Genomic DNA, 11,404 nt, shown 5'->3' with positions numbered 1-11,404 from the left:
CGCAGCGCTAGGCCCCGCGGCCCGGAGCGGGCGCCGGGCTCCCGGGGAGGTGGGGGAGGGGAGGGGTGAGAGGGCGGCGCGAACTCCGGCTCCTTCACAGCCGGCGCCGTTCCGTGGGAGCCATGGGGCAGAAAATCCAGGCACAAAGCTTCCACGCACCCCGCGGCGCCTCCTGGCAGCGGTCCCCCGGCCAACCTGCACTCTGAGTCCCTCGCAGCCGCCAGTCACAACTCCTCCTTAGTGGCACCGGAGGAAATTATTGAAAAATGGCGGGAGATTCCCCTCCTCCCCCCCCGCCGGGCCAGCGCTCACACTAACTTGCTCCCCTGTGGCGCCGCTGGCGAATGCTCCAATAGGCTGAGATCTAGTCAGCTCTCACAGTCTATTGGCTGAGAGCAGCTGCCGCTCGCCGCCAAAGTCCCGCCCCTTTTGCCCCAGCCGCGTAGTTGGGTTGCAGCGCACCAGAGGGCAGTCTGAAGAGGTGAAAGGTCACGTTATGTAAGCGCTGGTGACAGGCGTGCGGGGGTCCAGCCGCGGAGTTAAAAGAGAGAGACAGCGGGAGACCGAAAGTCTGAGAACTCAAGGAGGTCAGGCCCCAAAGACATTCACATATTACAGACATTGCGCCATCTGTCACCGACGGCGACACCGACATCCGGGCACCGCTGTCCGTGTGGTGCGCCGGAGGGGGGGAGGGGGAGCGCGCGGCCAGGGGCTTTGTCTTTCCACTCGCGCTCCGCCCCCTTCTTAAAGGCGCCGTGCTCGGCCACGCCCGGGGATGCGCGGGTGGGACTGGCCGGCTGCGAGGGATTGGCGGGAAGCAACCTTCAGACTTTCTTCCAGCCTGAGCCCCGGCAGGGCGCAGCCTAAAGTTTACTTCTCTGGACGAGATTGTGGTTGAGAGCTGGATAGTATTTTCCACTTGCTTCTAGTGGGTTCGCCGGAAAGGATCATGTAGGAATTTCTTTGAAAAACAAATGTTAAGAGGATAAACGCGTCATCTTCAGTGCTCAGGAGACTGAGGCAGAAAGAACAGAGTTAGAGCCAGATGGGGCTGCATAGCAACACCCTGTCTTTTTTGGGGGGGGATGGGGGACGTTGTGGTTTAAGTGGCAGAGTGCTTGCCTAGCGATCACAAGGCCTTGAGTTCAAGCCCTATTACTACCAGAAAAACACTATCTTAAATATGTATGTATGTATATATGTAACCTTAATGCATTAAATAGTATCCACCAGCAACCTACCATATTCTAGCCTCTGTGCTGTTAGTTATGGAGGAGAAATAGGATGCGAGAGGTTTCCTCGGAAATAAAACAGACAGGCTGGGGAAAATCCAGGCCTAGATATAGTTCAGTGGAAAAGTGCTTCTTGCACACGTGCGACACTGGTTTGGGGGTTGGGGGGGATGGGAGAATACCTTCCCTTGTAACGAATGTTCTAGATCAGTGCCTCTGGTTACCTAGCAGGGAAGGAAGCAGATTTGCCCTCCCATTTCCCATTTTCCAGAGGACAGAGTGAAACCTCAGCAGACTTGACTGAGCACTGGAGTTGATTTAAGTAAGCCCTCTAAACCAGAAATGAAGAAAGAGCCTGGGAGACCAGAGAGCCCCAAGGGGAAGAGAATTGATTGTGGGGATTGAACTCACTAGTCACTGTCCCTGAGCTTTTTTGCTCAAGGCCAGTGCTCTACCACTTTGAGCCACAGCTTGACTTCTGGTTTTTAGATGGTTAATTGGAGATAACCACTTGAGCCACAGCTTGACTTCTGGTTTTTAGAAGGTTAATTGGAGATAAGGAGTATCGTAGACTTTCCTGCTTGGCCTTAGCTTCAAACCACTATCCTCAGGTTGAAGTCTCCTCCTGAGTAGCTAGGATTTCAGGTGTGAGCCCTGAGTGCCTGGCATCTGTGAGACTCTTACTTCCAATTAATGACCAGAAAGAAAGCTGGAAGTGGAACTGTGGCTCAAGTGGAAAAGCAGTAGCCTTGAGCACAAAAGTTCAGGGCCAGTACTTAGGCCCTGAGTTCAACCTTCCAGGACCAGCAAAAAAAAAAAAAAAAGAAGAGGAAGAAGAAGGGTTTTGAGACAGAAAGCCTAAGGCTCTCTTGAGAGAATTTACAAACTGGCAAATAACTTGTGGCCTTAACTTGGCTTTTTTTTTCTGTGGCCCAGGATGGCCACAGAAATTGCTAGCCTGAACTTCATACAACAGTTTAGAGGATGGTGAAGTGATACTCAATGAAGGGGGTGGGGGGGCTTCTCTTATGCCTTGATCATTTTCCTGCAGGTCCTCTGCAGGCTACATCTACTCCAGCCCTGATTCTGCTGTTTCCTGTTTGTTCTATGGGTTCCAACCCAACCTACCAGACTTTAGACTTCATTTATAGAAATTTAGTTCTTTCTTAAGTCTATCTGGTTTATTATTTTTTTTAATCTATCTTGTTTTTTGGTCAGTTGTGGGCTTGAACTCTGGGCTTGGACGCTTGCCCTGCGCTCTTCAGCTCAAGGCAAGCAGCCACAGTGCCATTTCCTGGTTTTTGTTTTTTTTTTTTGGGTCCAGTCGTGGGGCCTGAACTCTGGGCCTGGGTGCTGTCCCTCAGCTCTTCAGCTCACGGCTAACGCTCTACCACTTGAGCTACAGCGCCACTTCCGGCTTTTTTCTTTTTGCTTATGTGGTGCTGAGGAATCGAACCCAGGGCCTCAGGCATGCAAGGCAAGCACTCTACCACTGAGCCACCTTCCCAGCCCCCACTTCCGGTTTTCTAGTGGTTTATTGGAAATAAGAGTCTCACAGACTTACCTGCTCGGGCTGGCTTTGAGCTGTGATCCTCAGATCTCAGCCTCCTGAGTAGCTAGGATTGCAGGTGTGAGCCACCAGTGCCTGGCTTGGTTTAGTTTTTTGACATGTATCCCAGGCAACCAAGGTAGCCTCCTGCCTAAGACTCCCAAATGCTGTGATTATAGACATGTGCCACCACACCCAGCAAAACCTGGTTATTTTTTATATTTGCTTACCTATTAAACATTCAATAGCTTTGGCTCTTTCAACATTAAAATGAAATTAGAATATACTGGGTCTAAGCAACATTGCTTTGTCCTCATAGTCATCCTGGCTCCTTGTTGGGTGGTGGGGGCTTTTCACCCAGTTCTGGAAAAGCCTAGAGGTGAGACAAGCTATTCTTTGAACTGCAGGTGTGTCACATTGTTTGGCCCCAGGAAAAATCTGCTTCACAGACTAAGCGGAAGTATCATGCTGTTTAGCCCCAGGAAAGTTTTTCTTCAGAGAATGCTGGCCCCTGGTCAGTTCCCTAGACCTTTGCTTTGCTGACCTTGATTGTTCCTCTATAAAGTCTGCCTTTGTAGGGCTTGGGTCCCCATTCCAAGTTTTTGCCTTTCAAAACTGTGCCAGCTACTTTCTGCACTGTAGATCTTTAGGAGTCCACCTGCAGTAGCCAGCTTTCTATTTATTTTTATTTTCACTGCCAGTCTTGGGCTTGAACTCAGTCCCTGAGCTTCTTTTGCTCAAGGCTAGCACTCTACCACTTGAGCCATAGTGCCACTTCCAGCTTCTTCTGTTTATGTGGTACTGAGGAATTAAATCCAGGGCTTCATGTATGCTAGGCAAGCACTCTAACAATAAACCACATCCCCAGCCCCAGCTTTCTAATAAAGACTTACAATTCCATCTCTCAAAATGTGGCTTCTCTATATCTTGCTGATCAGATTCCTATATAACAAAAACCATCTTAGTTTATGTATAACATAGAATTTCAGTATCTGTACTGCACCAGTGCCCGACTCTTCTTTAAAAATGTTAACATAGGGGCTGGGAAGGTGGCTTAGTGGTAGAGTGCCTGCCTTGCATGCATGAGGCCCTGGGTTCAATTCCCCAGTACCACATAAGCAAAAAGAAAAAAGCGGGAAGTGGTGCTGTGGATCAAGTGGTAGAGCGCTAGCCTTGAGCTGAAGAGCTGAGGGACAGCACCCAGGCCCAGAGTTCAGGCCCCACGACCGGACCCCACCCCCAAAAAAGATGTTAACGTAGAGCCGGACACCAGTGGCTCATGCCTGTAATCCTAGCTACTCAGGAGGCTGAGATCTGAGGATCTTGGTTCAAAGCCAGCCCTGGCAGGAAAGTCCGTGAAACTCTTATCTCCAATAAACCACCAGAAAACGGGAAGTGGCGCTGTAGCTCAAGTGGTAGAGCCGCTGGCCTTGCCTTGAACTGAAGAGCTGAGGGACAGTGCTCAGGCCCAGAGTTCAAGCCCCACAACTGACCAAAAAAAAAAAAAAAAAGTTAACATAACTGGGCACTGGTGGCTCATGCCTGTAATCCTAGCTACTCAGAAGGCTGAAATCTAAGGATCATGGTTCAAAAACAGCCCAGGCAGGAAAGTCCATGAGACTCTTATTGCCAGTTAACCACCAGAAAACCGAAAGTGGCACTGTGGTTCAAGTGGTAGAGCGCAAGCCTCGAGCGGAAGAGCTCAGGGACAGTGCCCAAGCCCAGAGTTCAAGCCCCACAGAAGGCTGAGATCTGAGGATCATGGTTAAAAGCCAGCCAGAGCAGAAAAGACACCATTAGACTCTTATCTCCAATTTAACCACTCAAAAACCAGAAATGGCGCTGTGGCTCAAAGTAGTAGGGCACTAACCTTGAGCAAATAGCCCAGTGACACCACCCTGGGGCCTCAGTTCAAGCCCCACCCCCCAAAAAATATATATATATGTCAACAACAACAACAACAACAAAACCTTTTGCCGGCACAGTGGCTCATGCCTATAATCCTCTCAGGAAGCTGAGATCTGAAGATCAAGGTTCAAAGTCAGCCCAGGCAGGAAAGTCCTTAAGAATGTTATCTCACATTAATCACAGAAAAAGCTAAAAGTGGTGCCAGGACTCAAATGGTAGAGCACTAGCCTTGAGCAAAGAGCCCAGGGATGGGCTGGGAAAGGCAGCTCAGTGGTAGAGTGCTTGCCTTGCATGCATGAGGCCCTGGGTTTGATTCCTCAGCACCACAAAAGCAGAAAAAGCTGGCTCTGTGGTTCAAGTGGTAGAGCTCTAGCCTTAAGCTGAAGAGCTGAGGGACAGCGCTCAGGCCCAGAGTTCAGGCCCCACAACTGACCAAAAAAAAGAGCCCAGGGACATGCCCCATGCCCATAGTTCCAGCCCCAGGACTGGCATTGTTCTCTCAAAGTTCCCTCAGGTGTACAGGGATAAAGCAAAAGTTTCAAACAACTGCCATCAAGTGTACTCTCGGTAAACCAGACCAACACCAGGCTGGGCCTTCCCATCACTTCCCAAGACTGGGCCACCCACCAGCCCTGCCATCCCCACAGCCTCAGAATGAAGCACTCACACCAACAAGACATATTTCAAATAGTTTAATTTTAAAAATATTCTATTCAGTGCTAAAATAAGTCTTCGCTCGTTGTTGCCCATTTCCATTTTTCTTAAACTTTTTTGAAACAAAAAATAAAATCACCAAGTTCAATTAAACATGCAGATTTCAAAGAAAAGGAACTCTCTAGAAAGTGTGAGCTGAGGGAGTACTGTGAGGCAGGTACTGTGGTCAGAACCTCCTATCTGTCCATCTTGGGGTGGAGCACAGAGGGAGGTGGGTGGCTGGAATGAAATGCATGGTGTGGCCAGATGTAAGTGCATGTAAGTGCGTTTGTGTTTGTGTTGGGGGAGTCTGGCAGTTCTGGCAGGCACAGTCAGTCAGCAGCTAGCTGTCCCAGAGGCAGGGCTGCCTAGGCTTGGGCAGGAAGCCTGGGCACAGGAAATCCACATGAGCTTTGAACCTCCACCAAGGATGAGGGGCCTCCCCCTTACCTCCCTGGTCTCCACCAGTTCCTCAACAGCAGCAGGGCCTGGGCCCTGCTGGAAGTCTCCATTCACCTTCAAGTAACCTGGGGCGTGCTCTGCTCTAGAGGTGCCTTCCATCTCCTCTTCCAGGCAGAGGGGCCTCAGTCCCCAGGGGTGGAAGCCGAGTATGCTCCTTTGGAGGTGATAGATGAACCTTGGGGTGGCTGGTGCTCCAGCCTACTTGGGGTATGAAAAGGCCCTGGGGTTCCTCTTCTCAGGTGCCAGGGACAGGAAGATGATTGCTACAACCCCAAGCCCTCCCAGAAGGCTGCCTGTGTGGGCTCTGCACCACAGTGCTTGCCCAGCCCAGCAGCGGCACAGCTAGGGCCGGAATGCAATAAATAGAGGCGGGCAGGAGGTGTGGGGGCACGAGGTGCTAGCTCTCCGATGTGCTCTGCACCTCCCCAGGCTGCAGCATGTCTGGCTGGTCTACACAAAAGCGCTTCAGGGGTGGGGCTCCCGAGTCTTCTTCTTCCTCTGCCATCTAGGAGGAGCCAGAGCAGGAGTAGCAGACTGGTCAGTCTACCACCCCCAGGCTCCACCCGCACACTCATGACAGATGACCCTGAATTCACCAGTCACTTGGCCCTGCCTTCACCCGGGGCTGTGACTCCTTACCTGCATTTCCAGAGGGACTGGCTCTTCCTTTGTGAGGGTGGGGGGCTCATCCGCAACTTCCGAAGCAGGCAGGGAGGGCTCTGAAAAGCAGCAAGGTCAGCCTTAGTATAGGCCTTGGCAGGGGAAACTTTCCTGTAAGTGTCAAGGAAGACTATAGGAAAGGGGAGATTGTGTAACAGGAACACAGAGCCAGACTGGGACACAGATGCCTCTCAGAAGCAGGCTACATGCCATGGATGAGTGTTCCACTTGGAACTACCCCGCCCAGGCAAGAAAGTCTCTTGGAGACATCTCCAATTAACCAGCAGAAAACCAGAAGTAGAGCTGTGCTCAAAGTGGTAAAGCACTAGCCTTGAGCACATACACAGAAAAAAAGCCTGAAGCCTGGTGCTGGTGGCTCACACTTGTAATCCTAGCTACTCAGGAGGCTGAAAACTGAGGATCATGGTTCAAAGCCAGTCCAGGCAGCAAAGTCCATGAGACTCTTATCTGCAATAAACTATTCACAAAATGGGAAGTGGTGCTGTGGCTCAAGTGGTAGAGCGCTCGCCTTGAGCTGAGGAGCTGAGGGACAGCACCCCGGCCTAGAGTTCAAGCCCCATGACTGACCAAAAAATAAAAAAGCCTGAGCTATTACAAGCAGCTGGACCTGCTAGGCCAAGGCACGCTCTAACCACCCTTGTGCTCCAAAGACAAATGACTGGCCCTCCACAACTCACCCTCTAAGGTCTCCTGGCCCAGCGTGGGGGGCTGGGAGTCATCTGTGCGGAAGTCGGAGGTGTGGGCTGGGCTCAGGGACTCACTTGGCTGGGGGCTGGGGCTCGAGTTGGTACTGCTGTCCACCTTGAGCTGATAGGCGTCCGACACTGAGCTCTGGTTGCTGTTCTCATCTGTGGACCAAACACAGCGAAGTCAACGGAGGAGGAGCTGGGTGCCAAGGAGGACCCATACCTCATAGATGGCCATGGACATGAAGGGTATGTGATCATGGCTGGGGTGCTCTCAAAAAGGACAAGCCCTTTCGGGGCTCCTGTATACTGTGGATCACCTCCAGAGCCTATGGTGATCAAGATGTCCCATCTCACCACCCAAGTATTGTAAGTGCTGCAGTCAGCCAAAAAACTAATGTAAGGTCTGCTGAGATTTAACCACTTCATGACTGCCTACCCTTCCAGCTCCAGCCTGGCATTTTCATGTCCCATGGGAAAGGACAACTCCTCTGGCAATCCTGGTACCCGAAGGAGCCTGGTGATGTCTGCAGGTAGTCAGCTAAGGCCCTGAGGCCCCAAGAAGAGGGATTATGCAGGGGGCTATATCTGAAGGCTTAAAGTGAACAAAGCAGTCTCTCCTGCAGCCCCAGTCCAAGTCTTGCTGTCTCAGGCAGGCCTTTGATGATGGCCACCTAACAACTCCCAGTCTTGTGTCTCTAGCCTTTGTGCTGCTCCCAGTGGCTCCTACAGTCTTCAGGGCACATCTAACACCCCTTGCTCCCTCAGGCACACAGGATGCCTGCTTCAACGCTCAAGGTCCATCTACTTGGACCTCAGTGTGCTAAGCTTTCCTATGACCCCTGGCTACAGCAGCTAGACCCTATGTGCAGTGCTGCTTTGTGCCCAGTGGCCTCTGCAGCTTGTGCTGGTCTAACTGCCCTTCTCAGTCTCCCAGAAGACCAATGTACCATGCCTCAGAAGAGGCGCTGCCTCAACACCCTGATGCTTCTGTAGGTCCCCTGAGCACCACTGAGGTTCTTTCTGTTTGTTCTGTCAGTCATGGGGCTGGAACCTAGAGCCTGGGTGCTGTCCCTGAGCTCTTTTGCTCAAGGCTGGCACTCTACCACTGAGCCACAGCGCCACTTCCAGTTTTCTGGTGGTTAACTGGAGATAAGAGTCTCATGGATATTCCTGCCCAGGCTGGATTTGAACCATAACCCTCAGATCTCAGCCTCCTGAGTGGCTAGGATTATAGGTATGAGTCACCGCGGGGTGCCTAGTGAGGTTCTTATTTCACACTGTTTCTGGCCTCCTGTGGGCACCAGATGTCACAGATGGGCAAGCTGTTGGGCTGCTCATCCCTGCCCCTCCCTGAGGAAGGAAGGTCACAGGAGGGGCTCTGGCATTGCTAAATGAAGAAGACACCAAGACCACAGGCTGGAAAATGCAGCAGTGCAGTCCCCAGCAGTGACTGTCACTCCCCAAAGCAGCTAGAGCCCACCCTGAATTCTCCTTCCTCCATTACATCAATGGCAGGTGGGGGGGAGGGGAAGGGGAGGATCTACATCCATAAGAGAGATGGTAAGCCTGTAGCCCTCACTCCTACCAAGCCCCCTGTCACCCCCCTCTTTCTTGGTGCCCATACTGAGCTTGAACTTAGTCTGGCTACTCTCCCTTAGCTTTTTTGCTCAAAGCTGGCACTCTACCACTTGAAACACAGCTCCACTCGACTTTTTTTTTTTTGGTCGGGGGGAGGGTGTCAGATTCAGGGCTTCTACTCGGGGCATGGGTGCCGCCATGAGCTCTTTTTGCTCAAAGCTAGTGCTCTACCACTTTGAGCCACAGTGTCACTTCTGTTTTCTGTTGGTTTATTGGAGATAACAGTCTCATGGACTTTCCTGCCCTGGCTGGCTTTGAACCACAATCTTTAGATCTCAAACTCCTGAGTAGCTAGGATTACAAGTGTGAACCACCAGCAGCTGGCTTACTTCCAGCTTTTTGCTGGTTAGTTGGAACTGGAGTCTCATAGACATTTCTGTCCAATCTGGCTTTGAACCTTAATCTTCAGATTTCAGCCTTCTGATTAGGTAGGATTACAGGTATGAGCCCCAGGTATTCCCCCCCCCATGTTTATTATGAAGGGACTAAGGTATGTCCCTGTGGGCTCTGGCAAACCTTCCCTGGAACTGCCTTCAGCAGGAATGACAACAACCACAGTCTGGTTTGCACGAAGAGCAGGTAAAGGTAAATCTGGAAATGGAACTGAGGGCATCTCATACACTAACTGCCAAGTAGATGTGAAATACCCCAAGAGGTAATGTCACCGTAGCAGGATGACACAGGCAAGGCTGGCTTAGGGCAGAAGCCTGGGCTTTGGGTAGCTTTATGATCTAAGATAGGATCATATAATTGCCATCCACAAAAAGAAGAGGGCAGAGAGTAGAGTTCAGTGGCCAAAAACTGGCTTAGCCCGTGCTGGAATGCAATGCCTGAGTTCCATCCTAGCACCTCAAAAAGTAAAAAAGAAAAGAATTCTGAACCAGAACACCAGGCCTTCTGTGTGATGCATCACTACTATGTAAGTCATGTACCTTTCCATTCCTGGCTTCAGCTACACTGACTTGCATCCTCCCCGCCCCCCGCAAGGTAGACACAGATACAACTCACCCTGGAATTCAAGGAGGAGAGAGCGATTGGCAGAGGCTTCAGAGGGAAAGCCATTAGGTTCCCGGGTTGCTGAACTGTTGGATTTTGACTTTTCTTTCTAGAAAAGAAAAAAAAAAAAGGAATATGACAGTCAAGCAAGAGCCTCAGAAGAGGGAGGAGGGCTGAGAGTGCACAGGACAGGCAGAAAGGATGCATCCAGCAAGGACAGCAGCAAAGTGCAATGTGCCAGGAGGGGATTTTGCTTCTGAGCTCCCATGCTGCTCCTTAGTCCAACCAGCACTTCCTCGCTGAGTCTTCCCTGTGATAGGACTGGAAGCATGAGCATCCCGCTGGCACCCTGCTCTGCTGCAGCTGGACCAGAGGAGGCACCACATCACTTCAGACAACATGCTGCCAGATGGTACAGGGCCCTTCAGTGTCCTCATATCCCCTCCCTGAAGCAGGGTTCAGGGAAGATGTAATTGTGTGACCACAGTAGAAAGGGTAGGCAAGCATGAGTTTGCCACAGCCAGGGTGAAGAAATAACACATCCAAGCATTTGCAAATGAGCATTTACTCCAAGAGCCCAATGATTTCTGAGTTGTCTCAAGTCGGCCAGTGTGCTCTCGTGCGTGTGCTCTCTCTCTCTCTCCCTCTCCCTCTCTTTCTCTCCTCTCTCTCTTTCTCTCTTTGTCTCTCTCTCTCGTTGATTATAGGGCTTGAACTCTGGGCCTGGACACTGTCCTGAGCTCTTCAGCTCAAGTCAAACACTACCACTTGAGCCACAAGTGACTTCCAGTGTTCTGGTGGTTAATTGGAGATAAGAGTCTCACAGACTTTCCTGCTGGGCTGGCTTTGAACCATGATCCTCAGATCTCAGCCTCCTGAGTAGCTAGGATTACAGCCGTGAGCCACTGGTACCTAACCAGCTCTATCTTTTTGTACGTGTCTATTTATTGAGGGCATACTTACTATATGAGCCTGAACTCTGGGCCTGTGCACTGTCCTTCAGCTCTTCAGCTCAAGGCTAGTGCTCTACCACTTGAGCCACAGCGCCACTTCTGGCTTTTTCTGTTTATGTGGTGCTAAGGAATTGAACCCAGGGCCTCATGCATGCAAGGTAAGTACTATAACATTGAGCCACCTTCCCAGCTTAGATTTTTTTAAGCTCTGGCAACTATGTAAGCTTGCACTGGAGGTCTAAATCAGCCAGTGACCAGAAAAGCATTGGGCGTATAGTTGTAAGTATCCATGCAACTATACTGATAAACTTGTTGGGCAGCCTGGACTGTGCTAGATAGTGAAGCAGGAAGGGTGAAGAAGAGGGATGAGCTGGGCACTGGTTGTTCATGCCTGTAATCCTAGCTTCTCAGGAGGCTGATATCTGAGGATCATGGTTCAAAGCCAGCCCTGGCAGAAAAGTCTAAGTGGTACTCTTATCTCCAATTAACCACCAGAAAACCAGAAATGGCACTATGGCTCAAGTAGTAGAGCACTGGCCTTGAACTGAAGAGCTAAGGGACTGCACCCAGGCCCAGAGTTCAAGCCCCATGATGGACAAA

General features: G+C 50.9%; 2 protein-coding genes across 3 annotated transcripts in view; both read right to left on the bottom strand.

The window, feature by feature from the left end:
- Positions 1 to 124, bottom strand: part of Baz1b (bromodomain adjacent to zinc finger domain, 1B) — a 66,275-nt gene extending 66,151 nt beyond the window's left edge. The window contains exons 1-2 of the mRNA XM_013031701.1: positions 99 to 124; positions 35 to 38 (exon numbers count right to left, since the gene is read on the bottom strand). Coding sequence (XP_012887155.1) covers positions 35 to 38; positions 99 to 124 — 30 coding nt within the window. The remainder of the gene's footprint in view (positions 1 to 34; positions 39 to 98) is intronic.
- Positions 125 to 5,369: 5,245 nt separating this feature from the next.
- Bcl7b (B-cell CLL/lymphoma 7B) overlaps positions 5,370 to 11,404 on the bottom strand; it is a 12,649-nt gene continuing 6,614 nt past the window's right edge. For both annotated transcript variants that reach the window (XM_013031771.1, XM_013031773.1), the window contains exons 3-6: positions 9,864 to 9,960; positions 7,206 to 7,376; positions 6,487 to 6,566; positions 5,370 to 6,352 (exon numbers count right to left, since the gene is read on the bottom strand). In XM_013031771.1, coding sequence (XP_012887225.1) covers positions 6,245 to 6,352; positions 6,487 to 6,566; positions 7,206 to 7,376; positions 9,864 to 9,960 — 456 coding nt within the window. In that variant the 3' untranslated portion in view covers positions 5,370 to 6,244. The remainder of the gene's footprint in view (positions 6,353 to 6,486; positions 6,567 to 7,205; positions 7,377 to 9,863; positions 9,961 to 11,404) is intronic.

Source organism: Dipodomys ordii, unplaced genomic scaffold, assembly GCF_000151885.1.
Source record: "Dipodomys ordii isolate 6190 unplaced genomic scaffold, Dord_2.0 Scaffold143, whole genome shotgun sequence".
In the NCBI taxonomy this organism is placed as follows: Eukaryota; Metazoa; Chordata; class Mammalia; order Rodentia; family Heteromyidae; genus Dipodomys; species Dipodomys ordii.
Note: the sequence above shows the minus strand (reverse complement) of the source record. Positions and strands in the feature narration are given on the sequence as shown.